The following is a 17148-nucleotide window of genomic DNA, read 5'->3' as shown; positions in this document are numbered from 1 at the left end:
TTTTTTAAAATGTCAATCTAATATCCCAAAGAAGATTTATCGTATTTGCCAGTTTTGTGTAGATTCTCTTGGACATTTTAGGTAGATTTTCTTCGCTGTTTGGGGTAGAGTATAATAACAATCATTTTCTCTCTCTTCCTTCCCTATTCTCACATTGTTTTTTACTTTTCTGGTGTCATTACATTGACTTGTTAGCAAATACTCTTTCCTGTTTAATGGTAAAACACATAAAGTTTTATCATTATTTTGGTGTTTGATGTAGATTTTAACAGGTTGCTTTTATTAAGTTTAGGAAATTATTTTCTTTGCCTAGTTGGTAAAAAAGTCTAATCATCAGTGAATATTGAAATTTTCTAAATGTTTTCCTGCATCTATTGAAATGACAATATATTCCTGTAATTATTATTATACAGAATTTTATTACAAAAATTTTTATATTGAGATTACATTAAAACAACCTGGTATTGATATTTTCTTTACTTGCAGTATAATTGTATTTTATGTGTTGTATTTAATTTAGGAATTCATGCTTATCAGACCACTCTTCAAGCTTTTGAGTTAAGTAGAGTCATTTGGACCTACTTTTAAATTCACAGTTCTATAATCAGAATCATGTGAGAATTTTGTTAAAATTTTTGACTCCCAGTCCGTATCCCCAAGGATTTATTGATTCAATCAGACTAATGAAAAGTCTAAGAATCTATGCTAGAGTGGAGTGTAACAGATCTATATTTGACTTAAATAAAATCAACTATACAAACTCATTTAAAAATTTTCAAGCCTATCTTTTTTTTTTTTTTACAATATAGATTCCAAGCAAATCAAACTACGCAATCATGTAGTCAACTAAAGAAAAACAACACAAAATCTTTTCTAATATTCAGGGAAAAAATAGCTGAGGGCATCTATATAGTTGAGAGAGAAAGAGAGAAGGGGGAGGAGGAGGAGAACGAGAAGGAGAAGCAGGAGAAGAAGAAGAAGATGAAATGCCTCACCTGATCTTTCTAAATCACAGTCGCTAACATCTGTAGGTTCAACTTTTGAAGGCTTCTCTTCATTGATTTCAAACTCAGATGGTAATTGCCTAGAAGCTGGTTCTTCTATTACGTCTTCTGAGCTTAGTTGATCTTCTTCCTCAGATTGATCAAATGAGGACAAACTCTCTGTGGTCTCACTGTCATCACAGCTATCACTTTCAATATCGCTTTCACTTTCATTGTTACCTGAGCTTGAGTTTTCATTTGACGTAGTAGATGCAGAAGCCATGATCTATAAAAACAAAGCTACTAATTATCACTTTATTTAAAATCACATATCACAGTATAGTGTACTCCTTTCACAGGAGAAATCAGTTGGATTCCCTCATCTCTCTCTAAATCGCACCAATCTCTAGTTTCCTAATGAGGATAATTTCTCATAATCTTCTCCCCAAACATGTTTGCAGTGAGTTGCTCAAAAGGGAAGGTAGAGGCAAAATACATTCCTGAAAATGTGTATAGGAAAGTCACATACACAAAGACAAAAAATAATGTATGTGCTTAAAAAGAGGATTTGATCTAAGAAAATCAGAACATAGTAAAAATTTCTATATATACCTTAACTTTGGAACGATCTTCATATATAAGTTTCCAGCATTTTAAGTATTACTTTAATTATATTCTTTTTTTTCATAGTTGAGCACATAGTCAACCAGATGACATGGAATTAGCATCCAATTAAAGCTAAAGATTTGCTGGTTTCTGTGTGACCGATGACTTTCACCATTTTCTCAACCAAGTTTATGAAACATGCATTCTCTCGTTGTATCAACATGTGTATTCTTCATTTATCTGTTTTTTTCTAATAGTAAAATATTCCACTGGCAGCATGAAGAAAGAAACTAACAGTGAGGACAGTGCCCTGTTGGCTGGAAGAGAGCATAACTTCATACTTCATCAAAATGTTCAGTCGTCAGCTTATGGAGGAAAGTGTTAAGCGTGGTTCCTCACAACTAAAATTTACAAAGGGTCACTGTATACCTAAGGCAAATAGATGAAACCATAGGTAATATAGGTACTTAGATTCACAGCACAGTTTCATGCAGATAGGGTAATTCTATGTAAATAAACTCCAATCACTGGTAGCAATACTAGTGTCACCAATATATTGTAGTATCACGATCTTTTTAGAAATGATATAACAATCAAATTATATGAAAAGAAACTATAAAGACATCACAGAATTGAATGTTTTATTTTTGTAAATAAAACATCTGAGAGTAATTTGGCTACAATATCTGTCATCCTGCAAAAATGTTAAAATGTGTACTTTTTAGTTTTTATCTATTTTATACTGATTTATAAATTGCTCACTCTAATTTTGTTGGAAAATTCTTACATGCCACTTCAGATCTTTTTAGCCTCACCTGTCTCCAGGGACCTTGGCACTTGTCTTGTTCCAGCCACCACTGTGGCAAACATCTTTGCATGGGCATCAATCAACTTTAGGAGGGAAAAATTCAATAGCATTTTGCCTTTTGTCTACATCATGTCTCTCGCTCCTTTTGGGGGGATTTCCCTGCAGCCACTGAAGCATGAAACACTACATTCATATATGTGCAACCCAAAAGTATGTTTCCCTAAATGTCAAACATTTGGCCAATAGTAGTAGCAATCAGAGCATAAATCCTTCTCCCATCCTTCCATGGATGGCTTGTCCTGAGACACAGAACATTAAGTGACCTCTTGGAAGATTGTACCAGGGGAATGAATTATTAGTTGTGTGTGATACTAAGCAGTGGACAACTCAGCAACACACTCATATTGGTTCTTCCTCTTTCTCTACTTCATTCCTCTTTCTTTTACCTTTGATTTCCTGGGATTACATGCCTCAATAAATTATTAGCACATAATTTTTTGTCTCAGTCTCTGCTTTCTTGGGAACCCAAAGAGAATTCATATCAAGAGTGGCCCCTGAAAGAATATCCTCAGGGTAAGACTTTGAAGTTCGATCATTCCCTGGTGTGATGTCAGTAGTGATCCCATTGCTGGTGTTAAGAGAGGTGCTAATAATCCTGGCATACAGGAGTGTGACAATTACTAAGACTTTCCTCTGTATTTCATTCTAATGAAGTAGAGGTGGGAGGTAAGGCATTGAGAATACTCATTAGTTGTTCCACCTGAAAGTACAGAAGCAATGACACTTTTAAGTGTGGAATTATCTTCTAATAATAACATTGGAAAGCTCTCATATAGAAAATGATAGACTGAGGGCAGCCCTCAGTTATATAAAGGCAGGCAATCACATTTATTTTCCTAGCTGTAGTATCTTTACTGAGACAGAAAATAATAGCCTCTGGCACTTGGCATGAGGCTATTAAACTGATAAATGCATTTGTTTTCAATCCTTACCAATAAGGAAGATCAAAAGCAGTTCACATTTGCCTAAGAAGAACACCATTTTTGTCTCAGGGATCTGTTAAATTTCTTGTTCTTTATCATAATATAGTCTGTACTCTAATCAACATGACATTCCAGAGATTATTACGCTGCTTTTCTGTTGATGATATCATGCACTATTAAGATACGTCTTAAGGCTCAATTTCCACCCTCATATATAACTACTCATGCAGCAGACACCTCATTTTTCCACTAATATCGAAAAATGAATTATATTGTTTCTGTTTTGCACGAATTATTTTATCTGTGCTCTAGATTTTGTCTCCTGGACCTTTCTCTAAAGGTTACCTCCCTTTATCCCATTTTCTCCTTCCCTACCTCTCTCTCCTGGCTTTTTTCCCTCAGTGTATAAACATAACCATGTCTTTTCCACCCTAAAATAATCGTCCTGCTATCTCTGTTACACTCATTCAATTTCAGCTCTTTTTTTCACTCTCCTCTGTGACTATTTCAATCCATTATCACGCTGCTCCAAATGTCTAACCAATAACTCTTCATGTTTCTACACATGATCATGCATCATCAAGCTTCTAAGAAGAGAATATAAAGTCTTTATGATTCATCACTAACACTACTATCACCAGCAAAATGCAATAACTGTATAATTGGGCAATCATTTGGTCTCACTGTGCCTCAGTTCCCTTTTCTTTAAAAGAAGAGTCAAAAAAATACTTCCCTGTGGCCAGCCCAGTGGTGTAGTATTTAGGTTCATACACTCCACTTCGGCAGCCTGGGGTTCACTGGCTCGGATCCTAGATGTGGACCTACACACCGCTCATGAAGCCATGCCGTGGCAGCATTCCACATAGAAGAACTAGAAGGACTTACAACTAGGATATACAACTATGTACTGGGGCTTTGGGAGGAAAAAAAAGAGGAATATTGGCAACACATATTAGCTCAGGGCCAATCTGCCTCACCAAAAATATTACTTCCATCAAAAAGCGTTAAATTCTAAATATAAAATATAAAATAAGAAGACGTAAAAGTGTTGACCACTGTGCCATAAATCCTTATACTTTCATCATTTCTTGGTTGTGGCTTTTTTTAGCAAATACAATTTCCCATAAATATACTTTAATTTTGATGAATAATTAATTAATTAATTCATACACTCAATCTGCTTTTATTAGATATTTACTATAGTATAAGACACTATTCTAGGCAACATACTCAAGTCCACTAGCCTTAGGAAGGACACAGTCTAGAAAAAGAGATAAGTTAGCAGATTAATTAAAAGTTAATATGATGGGAGTTGTATTATAGCTAGTAAATGAACCAGGTAGTACGAAAGCATAAAGGAGGGAGTGACTGGGAGAAGTGAATGAGGCTTCTCAAAGGAGATGATCTTTGAACTTGAGCTTGAAGAATTATCAGTTTTTCAGAGAAAGACAGAGTAAAAACATTCTAGAAAAACAGAACAGCATGTTCAGAGACAGGTTCAAGATGGTGGCATAGGAAGATCCTGAACTCACTTCCTCCCATGGACCTAACAAATCTGCAGCTACATATGGAACAATCTCCTCTAAAAAAGACCAGAAAACTAGCTAAAAATCTTCTCCACAGCAAAAAAAAAAAAAAGGTCACATGAAAATAGGTAGGCGAGGCAGAGAAATGGTCTCCCCAAAAACCCCACTCCCGGTGCAGCAAACTACAATTGGGAGGGATTTCTTAAAGATGAAGCTTCTCCTTGAGGAGCAAGGGGTTTGTGCCTATTATCAGGGATCCCAACTCTTGGGATCTGCATCAGAGAGACAAGCCTCCAAAATATGCAGCTTTGAACACCAACACGAGAACCGTAGGGTTAAAGGAAAGAAAGATTCTGCTCTTAAACAGCTTGCACACATACTCACCCTGGGACCCAGGACAAAAGCAGTAGTTTGAAAACTGCTCAGACTACATGTGAAGGAGAATCATTTGCCAATCTTACATCATCTGCTGGAGGGGCAAAAACCTGTTGAGACTCTTTCCAGGAACAGAGACATGGGTGGATGCTATTTTTGCACTATCCCCCTACATTGCTAGGGTCAGCATTGGTAAGTGCCATTTTTGCACTCTCTCATAATCTGCTAGTGCCAGTGCCCTCCACAGCTGGCAGACAGCCCCTCTTCCCTGAGTCACCACAGCAGTCCTGGGCCTGGCAAGTGCCCACTCCCCTGTGCCACCACTGCAGCCCCACCAGATTCTGTGGGCACAGGCTGCCCACAAAGGGAATGCTCCATGAACACCTGATGGCTGGGAGAGATTGTATTTCTGGGTCTCATGGGTCTGAAACAATTGAAGAGACAGTTCTTGGCAGGCTACCATCCCCAGGATATAGCATAAAGAGCAGACTGAAACACAATTCCAATCTTCCTGGGAAAAAAGTCCTATTTACTTATCCTGGAGCCCCAGTCTGAGGAGTAGAATGCAGGTTTACCACTCATTTAGAGGCTACAGAAAGTGAGACAGAAGAAGCCACCTTTGCACTTTCCCTTGGCCTCACTACAGCTTGCCAGCACCTCCCAGAAAGGAGCTCATACACTTGTCTGGAGCCTCAATTTTAGCAAAAGTCACTAAAAGAAACCTCCAGATCACCTGGTCTGGAGGCCAACAGGGTCTATGATTGTTGTCCCACAGGACTGAATATATTTGCATGCCTTAAAAGCTGCTGCCTGAGAGTCTAGTTTCCAATCATCCTGAAACTAGGTGCTGACTGAGATCTGACCTTCTAGAAAACTCACAGGTCTTGACACACCCTCAACAACTAGGACCTATCAAGAAAAATCAGGCTGTCTAAAAAACTAAAAAGGCTCAAGAGATAACCAAAATTTAGAGCAAGGTTAAACAATACGGTTCATACGCATGAGCCACACTCAAGACTAGAAGAGACAGCTGTTTCACCCAATACATAGAAACAAACAGAGAGTCAGGCAAAATTAGAAGACAAAGAAATATGCTCCAAATGAAAGAACAAGATAAAATCCAGGGGGAAAAAAGCTCTAATGAAATGGAGATAAGTAATTTATCTGATAAAGGGTTCAAAGTAATGGTCATAAAGATACTCACCATATTCAGGAGAAGAAGGAAATGAACACAGAAAGAATTTCAAGAAAGAGATAGAAAATATAAGAAAATTCCAAACAGAAGTCACAGAGCTGAGGAACACAAAAACTGAAATTAAAAATATGCTAGAGGGGTGCAACAGCAAACTAGATGAAGCAGAAGAAAGAATCAATGATCTGGAAGATAGAGCTGTGGAACTCACCCAAACAGAGCATCAAAAAGAAAAAATAATTTTATTTTTCCTTTTTTTTCCCAAAGATTGGCACCTGAGCTAGCAAGTGTTGCCAATCTTTTTTTTTTTTTTTCTGCTTTATCTCCCTAAATCCTCCCAGTACATAGTTGTACATCTTAGTTGCAGGTCCTTCTAGTTGTGGCATGTGGGATGCTGCCTCAAAGTGGCCTGATGAGTGGTGCCATGTCTGCTCCCAGGATCCGAACCAGTGAAACCCCATGCTGCTGCACTGGAGTGTGCGAACCTAACCTCTCAGCCACGAGGCTGGTCCCCAGTAAAAAGAATTTAAGAAGTGAAGAAAGCTTAATGGACTATGAGACAATGTCAGGCAGAATAACATTCACAGTATAGGTGTCCCATTAGGACAAGAGCAAGAGGAAGAGACAGAAAATTTATTTGAAGAAATAATGGCCCCAAATTTCCCTTACCTAGGGAAGAAAAAAGACATCCAGATAGAGGAAGACCCAAGAGTTCCAAATAAGATGAACTCAAAGAGACCCAGAGCAAGACACATAATAATTAAAATGTCAAGTTAAAGACAAAGAGACAATCCTAAAACAAGCAAGAGAAAAACTACTTTTTACAAACAAGGGAACCCCCATAAGACTATAAGCAGATTTCACTGCAGAAACTTTACAGGCCAGAAGGAAGTGGCATGATAAATGCAAAGTGCTAAAAGGAAAAAACTTCCAATCAAGACTACTCTACCTGGCAAGGTTAACATTCAGAATTAAAGGAGAGATAAAGAGCTTTCCAAAAAAACAAAAGCTAAATGAGTTCATCACCAGTAAATCAGCATAACAAGAAATGTTAAAGGAACTTCTTTAAGCTGAAAAAAAAGGGCAGTAATTATAAACAAGAAAATGTAAGAAAGTAAAAATCTCACTAGTAAAGGTAAATACATAGTAAAGGTAGTGGATTAATCAATTATAAAGCTAGTATGAAGGTTAAAGACAAAAGTAGTAAAAATAGATATAACTACAACAATTAATTAAGGGATACACAGAATAAAATGATGTAAAATGTGACACCAAAATCACAAAACGTGGGGAAGGCAGGTAGGAACAAAAATGCAGTTTTAGAACATGTTCAAACTTAACTTGCTATCAATTTAAAATAGACTATTATATATATAGGCTATTATTTGTGAGCCTCATGGTAACCAAAAAGCAAAAACCTATAGTAGATACACAAAAGACAATAAGAAATGAACCTAAGCACAACACTGTAGAAAGTCATCAGACCACAATGGAAGAAGACAAGAGAAGAAGAAAGGAACAGAAAGTAACTACAACACAGCCAGAAAAAAAACCTAACAAAATGGCAATAAGTACATAATTAGCAATAATTGCTTTAATGTAAATGGACTAAATTTTCTAATCAAAAGGCATAGAGTGGCTGAATGGATAAAAAAACAAGACCCACCGATTTGCTGCCTACAAAAGACTCACTTCAGACATAAGGACACACACAGACTGAAAGTGAAGTGATGGAAAGATATTTCCTGCAAAAGGAAACCAAAAGAAATCTGAAGTAGCTATACTTATCAGAAAATATAGACTTTAAAACAAAGATTGTAAAAAAGATAAAGATGGGCATTACGTATTGATAAAAGGATCAATCCAACAAGAATATACAATGTTTGTAAATATTCATGCACCCAACATAGAAGCACCTCAATATGTTAACACCTAAAGGGAGAAATTGACAGCAATATAATAATACTAGAGGACTTTAATACCTCACCTACATCAATGGATAGATCATCCAGACAGAAAATCAATAAGGAAACATTGGCCTCAAATACATTAGACCACATGGACTTAATAGATATATACAGAACATTCCTTCCAAAAGCAACAGAATACAAATTCTTCTCAATTGCACATAGAACATTCTCCAGGATAGATCATTTAGGCCACAAAATAAGTCTCAATAAATTTAAGTCTGAAATCATACAAAGCATTTTTTCCAACTACAATGATATGAAACTAGAAATCAATTACAAGAAGAAAACTGGAAAAACACAAATATGTGTGGAGATTAAACAACACACTACTGAACAACTAATGAGTAAATCAAGAAATCAAAGGAGTAATCAAAAAATACCTTGAGACAAACAAAAATGAAAATACAATGTACCAAAATCCATGGCATGTAGCAAAAGCGTTCCTAAGAGAAAAACTTACAGCAATACAAGCCCAAGTCGAGAAAGAAGAAAAAATCTCAAATAAACAATCTAATTTTATACCTAAAGAAACTACACAAAGAAGAACAAACAAAGCCCAAAGTTATCAGAAGGAAAGAAAAAAAGTCAGAGTGGAAATAAATGAAATAGGGACTAAAAAGGCAATAGAAAAGATTAATGAAGGTAAGATCTGGTTCCTTGAAACAATAAACAAAATTGATGAAACTTTAGATAGACTCACTAAGAAATTCATTGAGGAAAAAAAAGACAATATGAAAAAAAGAGGGCTCAAATACAGAAAATCAGAAATAAAAGTGAAAAAGTTACAACTGATACCAAAGAAATAAAAGGGATAAGAAGAGACTACTATGAACAATTATACTCCAGCAAATTGGACAACCTCAAAGAAGTGGACAAATTCCTAGAAACATACAATCCTCCAAGACTGAATCATGAAGAAATAGAAAATCTGAATAGATGAATTACTAGTAAAATGATTGAATCAGAAATTAAAAAAATTTCCAACAAACAAAAGTGCAGCACCAGATATCTTCACTAGTGAATTCTACCAAACATTCAAGAAGATTTAATATCTATCCTTCTCAAACTCTTCCAAAAAATTGAAGAGGAGAGAATACTCCCAAACTCATTTTACAAAGCCAGCATCACTCTGATGCCAAAATCAGAGAAGGATGCCATAAGAAAATAAAATTACAGGCTAATATCCCTGATAAAGATAGATGCAAAAATCCTCAACAAAATATTAGCAAACTGAATTCAACAATACATTAAAAGGATCATACATCATGATCAAGTGGAATTTATCCCAGGGATGCAAGGATGGTTCAACATCTGCAAATTAATCAACACAGTGTAACACATTAACAAAACGAAGGATATAATCATATAATAACAGATGCAGTAAAAGCATTCAACAAAATTCAACATCCACTTACGATAAAAACTCAACAAAGTGGGTATAAACGTAACATACTTCAACATAACCAAGGACGTATATGACAAGCCTACAGCTAACGTAGTCAGTGGCAAAAAGCTGAAAGCTTTTCCCTTCACATCAGGAACAAGACAAGGATACCCACTCCTGCTGCTTCTATTCAACATAGTATTGGAAGTCCTAGCTAGAGCAATTAGGCAGGAAAGAGAAATAAAATGCAGCCAAATTGGAAAAAAAGAAGTAAAACTATCACTATTTCTGGATGACATATTTTTATATATAGAAACCCAAAAGACTTCACCAAAAGAATTTAGAACTAATAAACAAATTCGGTAATGTTGCAGAGTCCAAACTCAATATACAAAAATCAGTTGCATTTTTATACACCAACAACAAACTATCAAAAAGAGAAAATAAGAAAACAATTCTGTTTACAACTGCATCAAAATGAATAAAATACCTAGAAACAAATTTAACAAGTGAGGTGAAGGACCTGTACACACTGAAAACTATAATACATTGATGAAAGAAATTGAAAAAGACACAAATAAATGAAGAGATATTCCATGCTCATGGATTTGAAGAATTAATATTGTTAAAATGTCCATATTACCCAAAGCAATCTTTGCTTCAATGCAATCTCTATAAAAATTCAATGGCATTCTTCACAGAAATAGAAAAATAATCCTAAAATTTGTTTGGAACTACAAAAGATCCCAAATAGCCAAAGCAATCTTGAGAAAGAACAAAGCTGGAGGCATCAGGCACCCTGATTTCAAACTATATTACAAAACTATAGTAATAAAAACAGTACGGTATTGGGCATAGAAACAGACACATAGATCAATGGAACCAGATAGAGAGCCCAGAAATAAACCCATGCGTATAAGGTCAATTAATGTATGACAAAGGAGGCAAGAATATACAATGGGGAAAGGACATTCTCCCTAATAAATGGTGTTGGGAAAACTGGACAGCCACATGTACAAAAATGAAACTGGACCACTATCTTACACCATACTCAAAATGGTATAAGATGAATGTATAAATAAGATGTGGTACTTGGAATAGTACTCAGCCATGAAAAAGAATGAAATCTTGGGGCTGGCCCAGTGGTGCAGCGGTTGGGTGCTCACATTCCGCTTCGGCAGCCCAGAGTTCACCAGTTTGGATCCTGGGTGCAGACTTGGCACCGCTTGGCAAGCCATGCTATGGTAGGCGTCCCACATATAAAGTAGAGGAACATAGACATAGATGTTAGCTCAGGGCCAGTCTTCCTCAGCAAAAAGAGGAGGATTAGCGGCAGATGTTAGCTCAGGGCTAATCTTCCTCAAAAAAAGAAAAAAAGAATGAAATCTTGTCATTGGCAACAACTTTGATGGATCTTGAGGGTATTACCCTCAGTGAAATAAGCCAGACTGAGAAAGAGAAATACTGTATGATTTCAGTTGTTTGTGGAATCTAAAAAATGAAACAAACCAACAAAGAAAACAAAACCAGACTGATAGATACAGAGAACAGAGGGGTGGTTGCTAGAGAATAGGAGAGTTGTGGAGTGAGCAAAACTGGTGAAGGGGATCAAGAGGTAAAAGCTTCCAGTTATAAAGTAAATAAGTCATTAGAATATAATGTACAACATGGAGACTACAGTTGATAATATTGTATTAACTTTTTATGACGATGGAGAGTAAGTAGCCTTACTGTGGTGATCATTGTGCAATGTATACAAATGTTGAATCATGATGTTGTACATCTGAAACCAATATAATATTCTATGTCACTGTACTGCAATTAAGAAAAAGACAGAAAAGGGGGCCAGCCTGGTGACCTAGTGATTAAGTTTGCAGGGTCCGCTTTGGCGGCCCAGGGTTCTCAGGTTCAGATCCTGGGCATGGACCCAGCACCACTTGTCAAGCCATGCTGTGGTGGCATCCCACATAAAATAGAGGAAGATTAGCAGTTGTTAGCTCAGCAACAATCTTCTTCAAGTAAAAAGAGGAAGAATTGGCAAGAGATGTTAGCTCAGGGCCAATCTTTCCCACAAAAGCAAAAGAAAACACAGAACAGCATGTCAAAGGCAAACAGCAGGTCCGAAAAGGCAGAGTTCATATAGAGTACCTCACCAAGTTTGCTCAGGGTATGCCTCTTAAAGAAAATCAGTATCTTCCCTAGTCTACAGAGAGAATATGTATAAATCTTATTTGATTAAGCCCATTGGTCAATTGTATCAAGAAATAACTGGAAGCTTACCCTAGGCAATCATGCTTGTCTTAATGATTAGCACAAATATCGTTTTTCCTCAAATGTTTTCTCTGAAATACTCCAACAACAAAGGATCTAGGCAAAGATGTAACAGCAACCCTGGCAAGCATACAATCTCATTGATGTCTCATGTTTCACTTTTTTTTAGCAAAAATGCATATAAATTTTGCATTTTAACACATAATGTATCAGAATTTTTTAAATATGAAAGTATGGGGTTTTTTGAAAAGTATTGTCTACACGTTCTCCGATAGCCCTCTGAATAATTCCATATTGTTGGACTTATGAGCTCTAATTTTACAGATGAGTAGTCTCAGAATCAGAGAGGTTTCATAGCTTGTACAAGGCCCTGCAGCTAACAGATTGAATAACTGAGTTTGTCTGAACAAGGCCCCCATAGACCAACAACACTACCGTGGTCATCAAAAGGTAAGTGGCTACTCCAGTGAGGCTCAAAAGTAGATGTCAGAAATAAGGACAGAGACAAGAACGGACTACCTTTGATTTCCAAAGTTATTGAAATATTGCAGAAACATAGCCTTAATTATTCAGAGGACTCCTATTTAGTTGAGTCACCACCTATCCTAAAGTAAAATACAATTTCCAACTATTAAACCTAGAAATATGCTCAAGCTAACTCTGTTAACAGTGTTTTCAAATCCAAGTTTATGAACCACAGTTTAAGGTAGATTTCTCACTTATTAACACCATTGTTTCTCAATCAATCCTGTCAAGCTCCTCATTGCCCAACCCTCGACTTGCCAAATCAGTTAGAAATATTCACTTAAAAAAATGTATCTAATATATACTCGTGTCCTTTCTATGTTTGCCTTGTCAGTTACATTAAGCTATAAGGTTAATGCAATTGTGTATCACATTTTTTTAAATAATCAAGCTGGTACCAGGAAGTCTGAGCATTTTTAAAAGTTATGAATTCAATCTAGAGGGGCCATTTTAACAATTTCAAATGGATCTTGGAGTTAATTTATTTACAAATAAATTGTTTTGTTTTGGGACTGAAATCAGCACCACTACCCTGCCCCAAGTCTAATCTTCAAGTTTAATTTGGCCCTTAGAAGTCAGTTCTTCTTCCTAAAATCTCCCTAATCATATGCACTCATTTTGTCTCACCACTTCATCTATACACAAGGCACCAAACCCCCTTCTACCTGTGGTCTGTAGTTTCCTTGTCACAGTCCAATAGCCAGCAGCAGTCACAAGATGGTTGGAGTGAGTCCTCAGAGGTGTCCTGAGAAACTCTAGAAAGGCAGACAGAGCTATGCTATTGCTCCAGCTGAATCACTGGCAGCACCCTCCCTGCTCTCACTGGATCATCCTGATTTAGGTTTCATTTCCCAGAGAGGCTGAGAAAACAGGAAGGCTGAATAACTTACCACAGTTTCAGTGTTAGCCTACTTGTTCCAGCCACACCCTTTAGAAAAGTGTATGTCTAGGACACTAAGGCAAAGGTCAAAAGTACACACCACACACACACACACACACACACACACACCTGTCTCAAGGCCTCACTTCAGTCTGGCACATGCCCCAACTATCAACTACTCTAAGGACTTAGTTCAACCATTCCTTTACCTTCTCTTCCTCCTTCTTTTATTTACTTTTTAAATTCTACAAAAATTAAAGCAAGTATAGAGGAAATCTTGAGACAATCAATTAAGGTCTTGAGACACACTAAAAATTATTCATTAACTCAAAAGTCATTATCAATTTGGACTGGGACCTAACACTTTGTATGTGCTCAAAAATGATCCGTTGAAAGAAATTTAATGTCCAGTGGAAGATAAAATCCAGCAGTGGAGACCTTTTCTTCAGCAACAGTGCTATGTAGAAAATTATCACAATGAATCTTCCTCAAGGCTTCGATGGGACAGAGAAATAATACTCCACTGTCAAATGCCTATTTTCTTCATATTTTTCATGATACAGGTGTCAAAAATTAGGAAGGTTAGAGAAAATTTGAACCACAAGTTTCTTAATTAGGAATCTTTCTCTGATTGCCTTATACCCATTAATTTCAGAATACACAGTCTATTCAAGCATATAAGAAAAACTTATAAAAACTAACCTCATGCTAAGTAAAAAAATAAGTAGACAAAATTCAAAGGCTCAGTGTCTTAGAAACCATCTTCTCTGACTACTTAATCAACAATGGAATATAAATAAGACAATAACAACAATATATCTCACCTCTGGAAGTTAATACGAGCCCTTCTAATTAATTGAAGGGTAAAAAAAATTAATGAAAAAAATGTTAAATGCTTAAATTTAAATAATGTTAAAAATATTCGTAAAAATGTATGGAATGCATCAAAATTGTGATTAGAGAGAAATGTTTATCATTAGCTACTTATATTAGAAAAGAAATTAAGATGATACTTAGTGAGGTAAGCATGGAACTGAGCTAAAGAAGTTTAAGAAAGAACCATAGGAAAAAAGTTAAAAGAAGAACATGTTTAAAAGAAAGTGAAAGAAGGAAATAAGATTACAAATTTATTGACACAGGGGTCAGCCCGGTGGTGCAGTGGTTAAGTGCACACGTTCTGCTGCTGGCGGCCCAGGGTTCGCCAGTTCGGATCCCGGGTGCACACATGGTACCGCTTGGCATGCCATGCTGTGGTAGGCGTCACACATATAAAGTAGAGGAAGATGGGCACGGATGTTGGCTCAGGGCCAGGCTTCCTCAGAAAAAAGAGGAGGACTGGCAGTAGTTATCTCAGGGCTAATCTTCCTCAAAAAAAAAAAAAAAAAAAAGAAAGAGAAAAAAATTTATTGACACATAAAAAAGAAGAAAGGATTAATAAAGACAAAACTAATATTTTAAAAGAATAAAATCAACAAAGTTTGTCATCATTTGTCAAGAAAAAAGAGAGAACAAAAATAAAATAATTTTAGGAATAAAAAAGGGAATCAAAACTAAAAAAATGGATCAAAGACTTGAAGACACTTGAAGATACATCCTGAAACTATAAAACTCCTGGAAGATAACATTGGTAGTACTCTCTTTGACATTGAACTAAAAAGGATCTTTTCAAACACCATGTCCTCTCAGACAAGGAAAACAAAAGAAAAAATAAACAAGCGGGAATTCATCAGACTAAAGAGCTTTAGCAACACGAAAGAAACTAGAGTCAAAACAGATAGACAACCCAAAAATTGGGAGAAAATATTTGCAAATCATATATCTGACAAGGGGTTAATCTCCATAATATATAAGGAACTCACACAAATGAACAGTAAAAAAGCAAACAACCCGATCAAAAAGTTGACAGAGGAGATGAACAGACATTTTTCCAAAGAAAATATACAGACAGCCAATAAACACATGAAAGGATTTTCAACATCACTAATCATCAGGGAAATGTAAATCAAAACTACACTAAGATACCACCTTATGCCTGTTAAAATGGCTATAATCACTAAGACTAAAAATAAGAAATGTTGGAGAGGGTGTGGAGAGAAGGGAACCCTCACACACTGCTGGTGGGAATGCAAACTGCTAGAACCACTATGGAAAACAGAGTGGAGCTTCCTTTAAAAACTAAAAATAGAAATACCATATGGCCCAGCTATCCCACTACTGGGTATCTACCCAAACAATTTGAAATCAACAATCCAAAGTAACATATGCACCCCTATGTTCATTGCAACACTACTCACAATAGCCAAGGCATGGAAGCAACCAAAGTGCCCATCGACCAATGATTGGATAAAGAAGATGTGGTACATATATACAATGGAATACTACTCAGCCATAAAAAAGACAAATTCATCCCATTTGCCATAACATGGAAGGACCTAGAGGGAATTATGCTAAGTGAAATAAGCCAGTCTGAGAAAGAAAAACACCAGATGATTTCACTCATATGTGGAATATAAACAAGTACTGACACAAAGAAAACAGTTCAGTGGTTACCAGGGGAAGGGGGGTGGGGGAGCAGTGGGGGTGAATGGGAGCACTTATGTGGTGACAGTCACGAAATAATGTGCAACTGAAATCTCACATTGATGTAAACTATTATGGACTCAATAAAAAATAAATAAATAAATAGAGGAAATTAAAAATAGAACTACCATATGATCCAGAAATCTCACTTCTGGGTATATATCCAAAGGAATTGAGGTTAGGATCTCATAGAAATATCTGTACTCTCATGTTCATTGCAGCATTATTCACAATAGCCAAGATGTGGAAACAACATAAGTGTCCATCAACGGATGAATGGATAAAGAAGATGTGGGGTGTGTGTATATATATATTATCCAGCCATGAGATAGAAGGAAATCCAGCTATTTGAGACAACATGGATGGACCTTGAGGGCACTATGCTAAGTTAGATAAATCAAACAGAGAAAGATAAATACTGTGTGATACTACTTATATGTGAAATCTGAAAAGGCAAACTCAGAGAAACAGACAGTAGAGTGGTGGTTACTAGGGGTTGCAGGGGGTGGGGGGGAATGGAGAGACATTGGTCAAAAGGTACAAATTTGGAGTTCTAAGATTAACAAGTTGTGAGAATGCAATGTACAGTGTGGTGATTATAGCTAATAATACTGTATTATATACTTGCATGTTGCTAAGAGAGTAGATCTTAAATGTTCTTACCCCAAAAAAGGAATGCTAATTGTGTGACAGGCAGAGTCTGTTGTTATTTCTCCCCTTTCATTTCTGATTTTGTTTATTTGAGCTTTCTCTCTTTTTTTCTTTGTTAGTCTGGCTGGGGGTTGTCAATTTTATTTATCTTCTCAAAGAACCAGTTCTTTGTTTCATTGATCATTTCTACTGCCTTTTTTGTTTCAATAGCATTTATTTCTGCTCTGATTTTTATTATTTCTCTCCTTCTGCTGACTTTGGGCTTTGTTTGTTCTTCTTTTTCTAATTCAGTGAGGTGCAATTTGAGATTGCTTATTTGGATTTTTTCTTGTTTGTCAAGGTGTGCCTGTATTGTTATGAATTTCCCTCTTAATACAACTTTTGCTGCATCTCATATGAGTTATCATTTCCATT

At 36.3% G+C, this 17148-nt stretch overlaps 1 protein-coding gene across 10 annotated transcripts in view; it reads right to left on the bottom strand.

Annotated features, from left to right (window-relative positions):
- Positions 1-13485, bottom strand: part of LOC100067608 (probable ATP-dependent RNA helicase DDX60) — a 108310-nt gene extending 94825 nt beyond the window's left edge. For all 10 annotated transcript variants that reach the window (XR_011434673.1, XR_011434674.1, XR_011434675.1 and 7 more), the window contains exons 1-2: positions 13289-13485; positions 996-1269 (exon numbers count right to left, since the gene is read on the bottom strand). Coding sequence is in view for 4 of the 10 variants with exons in the window: in XM_014737740.3 (XP_014593226.3) it covers positions 996-1266 (271 nt within the window). In the remaining 6 variants the exon portion in view is untranslated. The remainder of the gene's footprint in view (positions 1-995; positions 1270-13288) is intronic.
- Positions 13486-17148: the final 3663 nt, after the last annotated feature.

The sequence above is a fragment of the Equus caballus genome, chromosome 2, assembly GCF_041296265.1.
Source record: "Equus caballus isolate H_3958 breed thoroughbred chromosome 2, TB-T2T, whole genome shotgun sequence".
In the NCBI taxonomy this organism is placed as follows: Eukaryota; Metazoa; Chordata; class Mammalia; order Perissodactyla; family Equidae; genus Equus; species Equus caballus.
Note: the sequence above shows the minus strand (reverse complement) of the source record. Positions and strands in the feature narration are given on the sequence as shown.